The sequence below is a fragment of the Fulmarus glacialis genome, unplaced genomic scaffold, assembly GCF_000690835.1.
Source record: "Fulmarus glacialis isolate BGI_N327 unplaced genomic scaffold, ASM69083v1 scaffold6001, whole genome shotgun sequence".
NCBI classification, from domain to species: Eukaryota; Metazoa; Chordata; class Aves; order Procellariiformes; family Procellariidae; genus Fulmarus; species Fulmarus glacialis.
This window is the reverse complement of record NW_009190773.1, coordinates 136679-153304: the sequence shown is the minus strand read 5'-3', so window position 1 is coordinate 153304 and position 16626 is coordinate 136679. Positions and strand designations below refer to the sequence as shown.

Below are 16626 nucleotides of genomic sequence, written 5' to 3'. Positions count from 1 at the left end.
CTGCTCTGTGTTGCGATGTTAAAGAATGCAAATTGAAGAAGTATAAACCTGTTGCATGTTAGCAAATGATTTTCCTGTTGATTTTGCTGCCAGTTGAAAGTAGCACCAGTTTTAATATTTCGTTCGTTTATACGAAGTGAAACCACATTGGTTTCATGGCATAGTAAGATACTGTGGAAGTGTATGTAGATGCTGTGTAGTTTGAGGGAAGTATTTCAGGTCTTTTGTATATATTTGAAACGTTCTTAGCGATTACTACTTCATTCATTGTCCTTGCCGAAGTTCAGAAAGTAGTGTGAGTTCATATTAGGCTGCATCTAAGGCAACTGTATATTCTATAGTTGTTTAATTTTATACATGCAAGATTTTTATCCAGAAAATGAATTGTGAAGCAAGAAATGCATAAATATTTCACATGTTTCGGAAAGATTCTGACTATATTCTGACTAATAACTCCAGTAGGCAGCATTCATATTGGTAGCTGTCTGTTCTCTCTACGTTAAGGCTTTGGAAAGCAACTGTTTTACACAGTGAGTTTCAGATGAATAATGGTATTGCTTTCTTTCCTTCTCTTCCCTACATACAATGCAAGAAATGATCAACAATGGGCAGCTAAATGTTACTTGAATTGGGGCATATTTGTTTAGTTAATTTGACTCATGCTGACAGCTAACCTCACACTCTTCTCAAATGCCTTGCCTAGAGATCCTGACCTTGAAAGCATTACTTCCTTTCTACGGAGGTGCGCCGAGAGTTGATACACAGGTATTCTGTGCTCAGTACTGAAAGTAGTAAAGCAACATGAATTTCAGACTACAGTTTGGTGAAATTCTGTAAATCATGAACACTAAAGACTTTTGTTCCCCATCTCCCCTCAGTAAAAAAAAAAAAATACTAATTTAAGCATGTAATAAATGTCTTTATGATAGGATTCAACATTTCTCGTATTGCAAATAGGAAATAATTCGAGCAGGGCATGACTGTATTTCCGAAGTACAGTAAATAAAATGAACACTAGGTTCTATTTCAGAGCAAACTCCTGCTAAGAATTTCTTAGAGTTTGTTCTGAAATGACCGAGTCATGACTTTTTTGCTGTAAGCTATTTTTTAGAAATATCAAGATAAATTCTTGCAGTTTGTGGCTCAATGTTTGGAGAATGTTATTGAATATTATACATTTTTATAGAAGTTGTTGGTTAAAGCTACTTAATAAGTAGCTTTAAATGTTTAAATGTCACATTTGTTTTCAAGCCCCAGATTGCTTAACTTCAGTACTTACTATTACTGTTTATTTTCAAAGCTGAAGTCATTTGTTGAAATGTGAATCATGCCAGAGTTTAGTTGTTTAAAGGTTGCCTCATCTAAATGTTATAGTAGAAAGACTGAATTTAAAGGAATAGCATCTCGCTAATTAATAATTAACTAATGTTTTCAGCACATTCCAATATGTGCAATGGACTTAGCGCTCGTGGGGATCAAAATTGGAGTTTTAAATACTTTTTGAAGTGGTAAATCTTAGTTTTTCAACAAAGACATTTAAGTTGTCTGTTGTTACGAATTGGTTGCTTTTCTCCTGAGGCAGATGTGGTGTTATCTTTGAACATGATACCTTCCTCTCTAGTCTGGCTTTTGTGGACCTCTCCCAGGGTAATACGATGTCCTTGGTTTTCCTGCATCTATTAGATTAACGTGGTCCAGCTAGTGCTTCAATATAAACAGTATTATAAAACTCAAGCCATGTCCAGACATCTTCAAAGTCGTCAGCAGGTAATTTTCATATTCCCCATACGGAATTTCAGAACAAATTTGGAAAGAAAAATAAGTGATGAATAATAGTTCTTTAAGTTAGACTCGTGATACAGTGTATTTAACTTCTGTTACTGGCAAAAATATTTGATAACTTTATGCTGAGTATGCACCTCCTATAGTAAAACAATGGATTTCAAACTTTGTATTCCATGTGTATTTATTACAAGAAAACAGTATAAACCAGTAACGCAAATGCTTTCTTCGTTGTTATCTTCTTACCAATTGCATATTTTTACAGAATTAATTGTTGGGCAATATTTTCGTGTGCCATTTCAGTGTAAACACTTTCTTTGCTTCCTACCATCTGTTATCCATACCACCTAAGATATCCTTAAGAAATATGTTGCCAAAGGCAGTGTTTTCCATTGATTATTATGAAGTTTTGTTCTTCCACTATTGAAACCAGTGGTGAAACTCTTCTGGACCTCAGTGGGAAAAGGATTTTCTAAAAGCAATGATGAATTGTTTTAATATGTAGTATACATTACTTTCACTAATGAGGTAGGTTTAGTTTAATATAATAGCATTTTGTCAGATGTTGAAAATGGACAAAGTTACTTTTTTTTTTTTAACACTTGAGAAGATGTGCTGTGGTGGTCTGTTTTTGGATTGTGCAACAGATTTTTGTTTGCATACAATAAAAGTGGGAAAGGTACTCTAAGCTTTGGCTTGAGCAAAGAAGGTGCAGAGAGAGACTCATACCATATCCCTTTTCCAACTTCAGAGTGTTAGAGTAGTTTCCTTTTATCAACAGATTTATTTTTTTTAAATTCCCATTTATGCCAAAGCAGATACCTGCTGCCTAAGGCATACTGACAGATTCCTAGAAGAATGTCTGCTTGTTAGGCCTGAGAGATTGGATCATTGAATTCAGTTCTGTTTTATCACAGCAATCCTGATGCATAATAATTACTCATAAACTCTCCTTCAGATTAATTACGTTGTCTCAAGTTACAGTCTAGAAAAAGCAAAACTGATTAGTAAGTCAGGCACTCACAAGTTTGGTGACAGCAGTCTCCCGTACCTCTGATACGTTCTTTAAAAACAATATAAAGTTTCTAAGCATAGTGTTTCCAATAAACCAGTTTTTCTAAATAAGCTAAGTGGATAAAGATTAACATGAGTGGTTGTTAGGATGTTGTTCACATTGAAATGAATTTCCACTAGCACTGTTGACTTATGAGAGCAGGATTGCATCTTTTTAGTGGTACTCATTTTATATTAATAACTAATCATGAAATATGTATTTCAGTATCCTGTAGTATACACTTTAATGTTGAAAATCACGTTATGTATGCTTTTAATTACAAAATACTGCGTGATGGGATGTTAAGGATACAAGGGTGTCAAAGGAAGGAGAATGTGTAGTAGGTAGATTCAATTAGTATATATGTGTATTTTCAAGACTCTGAAGGCCATACAGGAACCTTTTATGTAGCTACTGATTACAGATACATATATCCTTGACTTTCTCTCTCCTTTTTTTCTTACAGGGCCAAGGCTTTTCGTGGAAAAAAGGTCCATGGAGAGTATGACATAAAGGTTGAACAGGTAACTAAATGACTTAATCTGAATGTTATTTTTATAGTTGTATATTTATACAAATTCATATATATGTATAAATACATACCTCCCTGGAGGTATTTAAAAGACATGTAGACATGACGCTTAGGGGACATGGTTTAGTGGTGAACTTGGTAGTGTTAGGTTAACAGTTGGACTCGATGATCTTAAGGGTCTTTTCCAACCTAAATGATTCTATGATTCTGTATGCATATATGTATAGATAGATACATAGTCCTCTATACTTCAAAAAACCCTCAAAAGTTAAATAGAACACTCAAAGATTTAATTACACTTCATTCTAACGTGGCTCTTTTTAGAGGATTCTAACCATAATTTGCACAGCATTAAAAACATACCGTATTCAAAAGTTGTTGCTTAGAGACTGTGAATTTCCGAGACACTCTATGAATTACATGTTGCATTTCCGAATCACTAATTCCTTCACTTAAGAATATACATACACTCTGGTTGCAGTGCTAGCATGTGGGTTTTTTTTAAAAAAACACTGAATAAATACGGAGATATAATTCAGGGTGCATTAGAATTATGGCTATTTTATTTGAGCTAGGTATCTGAAACTAGGGAAGTAAATAAGTCTTTTCACTGCTTTTCAATCTTGAATTCTACAAATACATGCTACTGTAAGAAGCTTCAGTACTTAAACTGAATTGTTTTGTCATTGGAATTTCAAAGAGTGAGGGAAAATTATCACTAGCTGTGTGGATTCAACTTATCGAAATTCACTGTAATAGTACAGCATCTAGCTTTGCTCCATTCTTCACACCATTAAATATCTGCTGGTGTTCTTGGCTTGGAAACATGGAAAGCTTTGCCAGGGATCTTCAAGAGTATTGAGGGAGAGACGGGAAAAAGAAGACAAGCTATTTTGTCACAAAATACCATTCACACCTAGATCAGACCATGCAGTTGACATCATGCACACTGTCCCTTTAATATTAACAAAAGCTCTGTGTAAGCATAGAATTTCCTTCGTATTGTCTCTTGTAGGACCAGAACCACCTTTAATCAGTAAGAGATTGAAAGTTTCTGAACCCTACTAATCATTTTGTAACACATCAACACTGTGACAATCGTGTACAGATAGTTATTAACAACTAGTGTTATTAACAACTAGAACTTTAGTGTTCTTTTGCTAATACCAGTTAGCATTATTTTATTTTTATACTACTTATAGCAACCTATCTATAACATACAATTTTTTCTATCATGTACTAAGCTTTTAAACTGCAAAATTTGTATTGTGAATCCTTGTAATTGTTTAATATGATTTATTAATTGGAGAGATCAGTTGTGAGATTAAATAGATTAAATAGATTTTAAATGATTCTTTAACATTGTCAGCTCTTACACAAATATTTCAATCTCTCACCATTTGCACTGTTTTTACAAAAATCTTAAAACTGCCCCTTGTGTTTAGAACATTGTAACACTGATCCAAGAAAGTATATAAGCATGTGGGATTTAATGAAGAGACATCTATGCTTGAAATCAAGCACATACTTAAGCTGTTGAGTTGGAACGGTGGCTAGAGTAGTCAACACTTGCCTTAACTGAACACTAAATTCTGAAAGCCTTGCACAGATTTTACTTAGGAAGACTTTCAGTGATAGCATTTTTCAAGAGGAGACTAATGAGAATTCTGACACTCTCTATTCTGTATTAGTGTCTGGGATAGCAAAGACGCTTTTATTTATCCACTAGAAGACAGTTGGCTGCATTTCAATTATTCTGCTGTGTAATGTTATTGTAAAGTGCCTTGAGAGTCTAAGCTGATGAAAGACTGTGGATAAATGAAAAACATCCTGTCCTTTCCTTTCAAATAACTGTAGCTTCAGAGTATGGAAGTGATTCCTTTTAAATTCCACATTTCCAGTGTGAGAAGATAACTTTGAAAAAGGTCTTTATTTGTGAATTTTGCGAGTCAGTTGTTTATTAGCACCAGCTCTTGTAAAAAGAAGAGTAAATGCACATAAAGGAAATAGAAAGGGGCAAAGTATATGAAGAGACAGTAAATGCTATAAGAAAATACTCTATTTATCATAGTTATTTTAACATTGCTTTTGTACTATTTTCTTCAAAACTTTATGTAAACGTTTGTTGAGTCAGTATTAATCTCTTTGATAACACTATACAAAGCAAAAATATAATCTCTACACTTCTATGCAGACGTGAATGAGGAAATACACTTGCTACTGCCCCACAGTCCTTTTTCATAAAGTTTTTTACTTTTTGCTTTCTTTGTATTAGAATTTATTCAAATGTGATGTGTCATGTGGCAAACACTGTTGGATTAATATCCTCTTAGTGCTCATTATATTCCAAATACATCGTCAGCAGTTCAGATACTAATACTTAAAAGAAGGGATTTAGGAAAATAAAGGTAAAATAAACCAGACTGACTAATGTGAATCTTCTTTTCATAGGCAGAATTTTCAGAAATCAACTTGATAGCCCATGCTGATGGCAATTATGCAGTAGATATCCAAGTATTTCGAAATGGCACTAAAGTTGTCAGGTAAGAAAAACTAAATAGAATAACAGCAAAAAGCAATAAGTGGCATAATGTATGCACGTAAAAGGTACTGAACGATCTTTTGTATGTATGTGATAGGGATTTTGAGTGATGCAATGCACCTTGGTCATTGGCATGAAGAGTAGGAAATAAAGTATCTCATCAGTGCAGTAAGTCCTGTTTGTGACGGGAAGGAAATCTCTTGACATTTTCATCACATGAAAGATGGATTTGATTAAGATGGGAATGAAGTCTGGTATAAAGAACACATGATTGGGTGTTAGGGTTATTGATTTGGGTCTTATAAAGACAGTCTTGGTGATTTTGTACGTGCCAGACCTTTCCAGATGAGCAGTATTTATATCCAGTGTTGAATATTTTCTATTGAAACAGGCCAAGTCATAGCACTTCTCTCAGGATAACTACTGGAATATCACTGTCTGTTTGAAAGATTTCAATTTAAAAGCCTGAGATTTCCCAATAGGCTATTTTGTCCAAAAAGGATTATTCCAACTGAAGGCAGGGTAAATTTACTTTTTTTTTTCAGTGAGGACATCAACAGCACTGTAAATGTAAGGGGAGAAAACAGGGGTACGTCTGGGCAAAGTAAAAGCTTAAGTAAGTATTAGCAAAATTATTTCAGGCAGTCCTATATTTTACATAATTTGTGGGAATTACTCCTATTTTGGCCAGTGCAGTTACATATGAGTTAAGTGTAGCAGTTGTTTGGCTGAACAGTTGAATTCAGAAAGGTAGATCAAGCCACTAACAGTGACCTGGTAGTTTACTGCTTGTGTTTATCTTTAGGCAAGACTAAGAGTTCAGGGAGCTGGACAGCATGTAGCATGTCTTGTATCTTCGTGTTTTTGCACCACATTTGTCCAAATGAAAGATATGAAAATTTCTACTCATTCATGTAAAAAAAAATCAGGGAGAAAAAAATATTGAAAATAAGTGTACTTTATGCTTTAAAACTCACAACTGCTTAATCTCTTGTGTTTTCTAAAAATACTGCAGCTTAATACAACAACCACTTATGCCAAATCCACAAGATTATTTCTGTAGAAGAGTAAGAGATTTGATTTTTTTTAGTTTTTTAGGGTTTTTTTTCCCAACACTAAAAGTTTTGGAGCCAGGAAATCTTGATCACTGCTCCTTAGTGGCTTTTCTGTAGAGAATCTTCCAAACAGAACAAAAATATTGAGGCCAAGTTAACATCAAAACATGTCAATATTTAATGTTGAGTTGGGAACCTCCAGAAAATAGCATCTACAAGGATGTATATTTGCAGTTTATGAGAAAACTTGGTAAAACTGCTGCTTATGTTAAGAAACAGAGAAAACTTGTTGTGTCATCAGATAACTCTGATAATGACCAGGGATTTTATAATATTACCAGGTTTATGGGTAATTTATTTAACCAAATAGAACTACCTGAAGTTGATAAATTTCACTCAAATCTATGCAATATCTGCATATGTGTGCGTGCTTTCTGGTGTGAGAAGGATATGCAGACATGATGGGACAGCAGTTCTGTGTTTCTATGACAACTTATCTTGAAATACAGAATATTTTTGAAAAACAAAAGTATTTTGCATAAATGTTCTGTATCTTCAGATAAATGCTAGTCTTTATGTTGCCTTAAGCCTAGTCGGTTAGTGAAGTTTATTGCCTGAAGCTTGGAATGTGCTTCTTGTGTCACTAAAGAATGCAGAGATAGTGATGGATATTACTTTACATTTTCAGTTGATAAGAAACTTCATTTGAAATCCAGCGTTAAATATGGGTCAGACAATAGGATGTGTGGCATGTTCTTTTGTTCTGTCTGTCTCAACTATCAAGAGAGATGAGAGAAACTGCTGGTCCCACTAGTATCAAAGTTCATATTGAATATGGACTATAAGCATATTACTAAAAAGGCCTGAATACTGAGATGAAAAGTCTTATGTGTTATTAATGTGAGGTCCAAAGTGACCTTGTATCGTAGATTTATGAGCAAAATATTAGTTAGTAAAATCATAGAAATTTCAGTGACAAAATTTTGCTGCGCTAGTTTAGGAGGAAAACAACTGTGTAACAGGCACCTGCTTGTTTCATTTTTGTGAATGAAAACCAAACCGTGAAAAATGTTATCTCATGTTACATAATGCTGAGATTTTGGATCTTACAAATGCTTGAGCTAGGATTAAAATTTTTCTCATGACCTTCTTTTGTCTGCACAGTCATTCTGTCCAGCGGTAATTACAGAACTAGAACAATTATGTAAATGTATCATGTCCCTTCGAGGAGTTTTTGCAAAGCAAAATGTATAAATTTTTTTTTTTAAAAGTACATTCCCCCAGTTTTCCCCATTGCTTCATTAAATCAGTATTTTAAAGGACACTTTCTGTTCTTTACTTTCATGTAAAAACACAGTGCTGTGTTTGAGATGATGTGTAATCCCCTCAGCACTATTTTAAACGATAGAGGGGGTCTCTTTCTTTCACTGAGTGGTCTGCAATTTTGATTAAGGCATCATTAGTGCTCTAAGTATTATACTCACGCTGTGCTAGTAAATTGAATTTCCTTGTTTCAAACACTTGGCACACCACCATGAAACCGAGATCACAAATTCTCAGAACTATGCTACAAATATTTTTTTTGAAACTTGTTAAAGGCAAGCATTTCTATACAAGTTTTGGTCATCGGTCTATAGTGCCATTTTAATGATTCTTGACAGCAAATCTTTTTAATGTTGCTTTTGCCAAATCGTGCATTACATTTGAAAACCAGCTTAAGAATCCAGCTAATATACTTTGACTACTGCATTCAGGTGGAATCTCAAAACTGCTTAAGCAATTTTAACATGAATTTAATCATTTTGGTTTTGTTTTGTTTTACTAGAGTGAGATTTCTGAATCATTCTGTAATCTTTGGAATTTTTCACTCCAATATACAGCTTATATTTATTCAAGGCATGTAAATAATTACACTAATTTACTACACTAATTTACCCTGCAGTAATACCTCTTTCAGGAGGTTGATAGCTTCAAGCTAACCAGTGTTTTTTCCACCTATCACATTTGAATAAGGAGGAGAATCTTTCAACAGTCAAGTTTAGGAGTGAATTGCCCCTGTACTGGTGGCTCTGTCCTGTTGCATTATGTCTTCTGTTTTCCATAAACTTCTTCAGTAACTAAATGTGAGACTGTTCTCAAAAGTGCGTGGTGATAGGACAAGAAGCCACAGAGGCTGCAACAGGGGAAATCCTGATTAGATACAAGAGAGAAAGAGGAAAAAAAAGTGCAGTTGTAAGTTTAGAAATTCATTTTGACAAGTGTCTTGATCAAAAGCTGAATTGTGATTATCTCCAATTATGGAATGATTCCTTTTGCAAGCACAGGGTTGCTTCATCTCTTACTGTCTTTAAAACAGCCTGACAATAGTTGTGAAAAAAAAATCATTCCCAGGAAGCTTAAGTTTCTGGCGGAGACATTTGCCTGCTTTGGTTTTGATTGTCATTGCTCAGGAACCGGTGTACATAAACTAAGAACATACTCAGAATTTTTATATATCATTTATCTTTCAGTGGGAAAACAATCTGAAAAGCCATGATAATTTGTCTCTCCTCTTAATGGAGTCACATTATTGACTGGATGCTGATGTTTTCTGAACAGCGGTTAAGAAATGATACAGTATAGATTTTCATAACGCCATATTAATTCTTTCTGTCTTGTAGCATTTACCTTTGTTTTGTGTGTTCTTTTAGTACTTCTCTATCCATCAGCTAGACATTTTTCCCTTCTAAGATTTTGCTGTTGAAGGAAAAACAATTTGATCATTGACTATTAGCAACGTATCTTTTTCTTGCTAGGTCATTCAGGCCTGATTTTGTCCTTGTTCGACAACATTCATTCAGTATGGCAGAAAATGAAGATTTCCGTAACTTGATCATTGGAATGCAGTACGCAGGCATCCCTAGCGTCAACTCCCTGGAATCAGTCTATAACTTCTGTGACAAACCGTGGGTGGTAAGTGATGTACCGAAAAGTTCTTCTGGTGCAAAAACAGTTAGTGACTACTTTTTTGTTTGCTTGTTTAGTTCCCTTTCATGAATATTGAGTATCAAACTGCAAAGTTACTTAGCAGAGCAGTGAAGCAATAGTGAAAGGAATAAAAAGTAAGCTAAGATATCTAAATATTTTTTTCAAAGAAGCAGTGTAGGCAGTGTGGAGACAGAGAGAAAAAAATACTTGTAGTACAAATAATGAAATAAGTGAGGAAACTAACGGAAAGCCTATCCACTGCTAACATACTTCTTCAAGTGAGGAAAGTGTATTCACAATTTGTCTGGGAAAAGCAAGCTGAGAATATTTTTCATATTTGTGGTTTTGAACATAATTTAAACAGACTTTTAGCCAATGTTTTCCTCATACCTATGAAATTTTTGGGGCTATGCTTTAGCAAGGAAATCTGAAGCTATTAGTTTCCTCATTTGAAAGCTCTTTTCATAATCTTGTGCATATGGGGTAGGAGTTAGTCTTTTCAGTTACACCTAGAGTAATGAGGTACACTGGAGAATCACTGATAGTTGCCAGTTTTAGTGTGGAAGCCAATTCAGTTTTTCATTACATGCTTTGTAGTGATGGAGGTAGAATTTGGTGATCTCTGTGGTTCATAGTGAACTAAACATTAGTAGCAACAAGTTAAAATGTGGTGCTGTAAGAGATGATTATCAACAGTGCAATCACTGTTCCTTTAATAGATGCATTCAGTTGCCCAAGAGCTAATGAAACTTTAAGGAATACCACTTGTTATAAATAGCCAAAGCTTCCTAACTTTTTCCTCTGATGTCTGGGTAAGAAAAGAACTGTTGTCAGTATTTTTCACACTGAAGGAAAGCTTTACTGTAATACTTCTATTGCCTTGAAGATGCTTATTTTTTCACACTATGAAAATCCCTCCAAAAAATTTCAGCCAATTTTAACATAGACCTCTTTCAGCTAATTTTATGATACTTTTATGTTGCAGTAAACTACAGTGGGGAATAAATAATTGATAGAGCATTTATAACTTCTTGGAATACATATTGTACATTGCTGAATACATTGTTTCAATACATCACATTTTCTATGCTGTGTGGTATTTCTTAGTGCTTTGATTCATTGTATGCAATAAAGCTAGGCGATGAAGCAATAACAGTAGCATTTATATGCAATAATGATGGAATAAAAAGTAAATGAGTAATTCCTCCTTGTAATATTCTTCTGGTGGCATTAGTGTCATGGCTGTTCTTCCGCCAAACCAATAAAGATACCTCTTTCTTACAACTGGTCTTGTTGCACATAAAATTTCTCTGCTGATTTTTTTCACTCTTATAATAATAACTGGCAGTAACTAGGAGTTACTACCCTGCCTATGTGAAATCCCTGCTGCAAACTGTAGGCTAGTTTTGGGTGCCTTAGAGTGCACTCCTCAATCTGTTGCTGCATGATAGCATTAAGCATAAAAAACATTGATGCCCATACTGTACTCCTAGATGTACTTGAGGCCATTGAATTAAGCAGTGTTCCTCACTGTTAAAATGATACACATTTAAGCTGAACTGATACAAACTTAGTTAAACTGTAACTAGAAAAAACTAGCAGAATTATTCGGAAGTTCCTTGATCAGAAACCAGTTCAACATTTACAGCACTGATTAAAGGTATTGAACCACCTGCCAGCCTCATCTCTTATATACCGAACTTCATGATTTGGTGAAACTGAAATTGTATGTTTGGAGTTAAGACCATTTTCTTATTTAAATTTCTGTCTTTTTCATCACGGCTTAAATACTAGCATTCACTCTAATTCCGGTTACATTTTATATTATTTGTAATCTTAACATTCATATAAAAAGAAAAGTAGGTTCCACTTCATACACATATGTATCTTTCCATAAAGTACATCTTACTGTCAGGAAGAATTTCAGAAGGCATATTCAGCAGTCATGAGTGTCCATGTCAATTTTGCAGTAGTGCAAGTAAGCAAGTATGTGCTTAGACTTACCATCGGTTAGCCCCCTTTCTTTATAGCGTATACCCTTCTGGATAATTCCTTTGCTAACACGGATGACCTGATACTTTTATGAAAACTATTTCTATAGAAATTGCAAGTTCAAAAGCCTCATGAAAAATTAGAAATCAGAACTCCAGATAAAGCCATAAGTAACAATCTTTTTTAATTGATGAGAAATAAATTGACTTTTCTGCAGGTAAAATTTGAGTGGCAGAAGTGAATTGCAATTTCTATAACAGCACAAAAAAAAAAATAGGGTATCCAATGGAATGGGCCTTTAAGGGATGAAAAATTATTGAATTAGTCATGGGCAATTGATCTTACTTACGTCAGTGTAAAATCAGGAGTAGTATAGAATTGCTAGGAGGGGAAATCAGGAAAGTTAGACTAGTTATAAAAGGGCTATCAAATAAAATGAGAGTTAGAATCCAACATACAAGATCTTTGGTTTTTAAATTACTGTTCTTCAGAGTATCAGGTCTTTGCTTTTTTTAGAACATACAGCTCCAGATGCACAGCATCTGTTTTCAACCCTGAGGACAGATTCACACCCTGCGTTAGAAACTGAAGCACCTGCCTTTAATTTTTCAGCAGAACTCTTTTTGTACTGTGTCTGCAGACACACATGGGTTTCCATGTCTTTGCCAATAGACAGTCAGCAAATTTGTATTTGATCTGAAACATACTAAAAACATTTCTGAAAACAAGTCTTAAAGCTTGTGTTTTCTGGTGTCAGGACAAACATAGTTCCTTTGAAGGCGTGTCCAAAGTTCAAAGCACCATATAACCCTTTGAAAAGTTAGGATGCTAGCAACCATGGCGAAGAAAATATTGAAATGAATGTGTGTGATGAGAAATTTGCATACTGAAATATGTTAATGATTTGGGATTATTACAGTACTGTTATTTCACTTCTGTGATAATACTTACCATCTACCTCATGAAAAATTCATGCTCCTGGCTTGTGAGGTGGATTTCACTTAAATGCTAGTAAGAATGTGAGAAAGCTACTTACCTGTGGGGGGAAAGCATGAGTTTTATAAATGAAGACTAAGTTCTTTGTTAGTGAGTGCATGCAGAGCTGTGGAGGAACCATTTTAAGGTTCGTACCCTCTCTTACCATGTTGGAATGTTTCATTGCATTGTCATGTTGCAAAGTAATGACTCGTCTCATTCAAATGAGATAAAAACTTTACCTAGTTTAATTTACAATTACATCGAGTTAAGGTGAGGCAAAAATGTATACTTTCCTCATTGGATTCGTGATCCATCTTATACTCATGTCTAATGGTGTGCAGAGCCTGTTGTAAAGCTTTTATGAAAGTTTTTTAACAGTAAAAAGACAAAAAAGAACATAATTAATTACCCAAAGTTACGATTTGATATTATTTAAAGTAACAATCTAGATATTTTACTATCTTTGTTTTCCTTTAGAAAATGTCATTCAAGAAATAAGTGAGGCATTCTTTAACTGAGGCTTATGAGATTGTATGTAATTTTTCCGATAGTACATGATGTAGGTAAGCGAAGTAAGTAATTGCGAAGGCTGGAAGTAACTAGAAAATGTGATGATAATGACAGTGCTTGCAGTAATAAATCTCATGCTTATGATTCAGGCTGGGGAAATAATATTTAAAATCTCCCCATGATTTTCCAGTGTACTGGGTTGAATTTTTAAAAAATTCCTTCTGTCTTCCATGCATCCTTTTGCATACTTCCTATTAAGATTTATGTGAAATTTGCATGCTTAAGTGTTTACATTTGTTGAACCCTGCTCTTGATTTTAGCTTCAGTTGCAAATATTGGTGATGGGGTGCAGTCTTGGAATACCACAGATTATTAGTTCTTCACCCATACCGTGTATAGCAGATTGCCAATAAGTGGAATTACGCAGTGAGGTAGAGTTAGAAGGTGAGTATACTAAACATGCAGACTCTGACTTACCTGTCAGGGACTGCAAGGTTCAATGTCCATGGCTGCTATAGATAGAACACCTCATTTCAGTTTAACCTGGACTGTGATGTACTAATTACATGCATTATAGTAGCTGGATTGCTACTTCTAGGTTCAGATAGTGGTAAGCATTTCAAGACACTGCAGAGATTACAGAATTGCTGCAGTTGTATAGACCAAGTGTGTATGATTGAAGAGAAATAAAATTCTCATAAAATCAGTCCAATTCCATGATAGCAGTTCTGGTTCCTTTAAGGCAGAGGAAAAACATAGCAGCATCTGTAGCTGGCTGCAAATCTCTTCTCTTGTTAGTGTGCCTTGGGAGGCTACATAACAGCGGTTGGTATAGAAGGCTTCAAGGATCTGCTGATACATTAATTACACATTTACTCTGGTATCCTGGTTTTGGCTGGGATAGAGTTAATTTTCTTCCTAGTAGCTGGTATAGTGCTGTGTTTTGGATTTAGGATGAGAATAATGTTGATAACACACTGATGTTTTAGGTGTTGCTGAGCAGTGCTTACACTAAGTCAAGGACTTTTCAGCTTCTCATACTGCCCTGCCAGTGAGGAGGCTGGAGGTGCACAAGAAGCTGGGAGGGGACACAGCCAGGACAGCTGACCAAAGGGATATTCCATACCATATGATGTCATGCTGAACAAAAAAACTGGGAGGGGTAGCAGGGGGCACGGCCGCTGCTCGGGAACTGGCTGGGCATCAGTCAGCAGGTGGTGAGCAATTGCATTGTGCATCACTTATTTTGTATATTCTTTTACCATTATTATTGTTTTCCCTTCCTTTTCTGTCCTATTAAATTGTCTTCATCTCAACCCACGAGTTTTACCTTTTTTCCAATTCTCTCCCCCATCCCACTGGGGGGAGTGAGCGAACAGCTGTGTGGTGTTTAGCTGCCTGCCGGGTTAAACCACGGCATCTGGTGAAGGAGATGGCACAACCTACAACGTAATAATGGGTCTACTAAAAACATTTGAGAGCACTGTGACCTTAATTAGCTGTTGCCATGCTGGTGGAAGAGTCTGTATTTAACTTGAAATACTGACACGATGTAATCACGGAGGGGATGTAGAAAGCCCACTGTAGTGTGTCAAGCTACTGCATAGCTGCAACAGCTTGTGAAGAGATGTCTGTCACTGCATGGATGGGAAAGCTGGGTGCTGAGCAGGCTCGGCCTCAAGTGAAGTAAACCGTTGGCATAGTGACAAACTGCTACATTGGTTCAGTAATGTGGGCAATAAAAGAAAAAAATAGGAACTGTGTTCTGGACAAAAGCTGGCAGAGTGGAATTAAGGCCCAGAAGACAGACATATCTGTATTATTTTAAAGACGGATGAAAGATCCTGGCATTTTTTACATAGAGCTCCAGATGTGAACCCGTCTTGGACTGAAACATCTTCAAAAGATCACTGGGACTTTGCTTCATTGTAGGAGTTTATTGTTATTAAGGGTTTTAATCTAAGGGTTTAAATGTAAGAGAAGTGCCATAGGACACTTTGTTATGCCAGAATTTATTTCCTTGCATATCTGCAGTCATTCTGAGGGAGGGCTGGTTATGGCTTTTCCTTTTGTCGAACTTGGTAGTATTGCAAACCTCACAGTTCTTGTTTGTTTCTTTTCCTACAGTTTGTGAGTGGACAGCCAAATACTTTTTTGCAAGTTTGTTGACATTTTTCTTTTTTGCTCCTTTTGCCAAGCTTACGTAATTCTATGCCTTCATGTGTTCTGTTTTGCTTTGCATTTCTTTTGCAGATGATTTTCTACTTATCTGTCTTCATCTTTCTACTCTTATTGAACACTTCATTTCTCTTTTCTTACCTTTCTCTCTTTGGAAGGTCTGTTTTAACTGCCCTTTCTTGCTTTCTGATGGTATTATAGTACTCTCCCCCACCTTGTTTTCTCCTCCTTCATGTGTTGCTGTTAGAAGTTGCACTCTGGTGTTTTTCCCCCTTCAAGCTATACTTTAATAATCTTGAGCAACAGATTGGGGTGCTGGCAGGAATCTTGTAGGCACTCTGCAGGGAGGAGCATATAAAAGAAATGAGATCTGTTCATTCCAGCTTCCTGTTGACACAAATTATTGAAGCTATGCTAATAGGCAGACACCACCACACAGATGAGTTTCAGTATTGTGTCAAAGTACCTTCTGGGGAATGAATAACAAATAAAATGAATGTGTGCAAGAAGAAAAGTCTTTGGAAAACCTATTTACTGTAGATCTATGAGACCTTCCAATGCTATTCCATGTCTTAGAGAAAGAAATTATAAATTTCTTACCGAACATTTATTGCACTATAAGAAAATTCTGTGCTCATTACCAAAAATAGGATTTGTACAATAATGCTGAACAATGGGCTAGAATTTGGCTGGTTATTGCTCTTCTCTATATGCCAGAGAGGATCTTACTGAAGGTCGAGGGTAAGGAATGCATACCTGCAATCTGGCTTCAACTCAAGTAGGGAAGACATTTAGGGACGTTCCAATTTAGTGTCTGTTAACATTATAAATCTTAGAAATATTAAGACCTGTATTTTAGTCAATGGCTATAGTTTTTTATTTCATTAGATGAAACCTGGAGCCACCACTGAACTTTCCTGTTGTTTCAACTATTCTGACAAGATTGATCTACTTGATAGATAATGACGGGGACACTGGGCAGCCAGAGCCCACCCAAACAGGTTGTTTAATGGCCTTTTCCTACCCCTATACTTTA

The 16626-nt window shown here is 35.5% G+C and overlaps 1 protein-coding gene across 1 annotated transcript in view; it reads left to right on the top strand.

Moving 5' to 3' along the window:
• The first annotated feature begins 2305 nt into the window (after positions 1–2305).
• Positions 2306–16626, top strand: part of LOC104083052 (synapsin-2-like) — a 119617-nt gene continuing 105296 nt past the window's right edge. Inside the window, 5 exon segments of the mRNA XM_009586413.1 lie at positions 2306–2310; positions 3303–3360; positions 5820–5911; positions 7559–7561; positions 9761–9917. Coding sequence (XP_009584708.1) covers positions 2306–2310; positions 3303–3360; positions 5820–5911; positions 7559–7561; positions 9761–9917 — 315 coding nt within the window.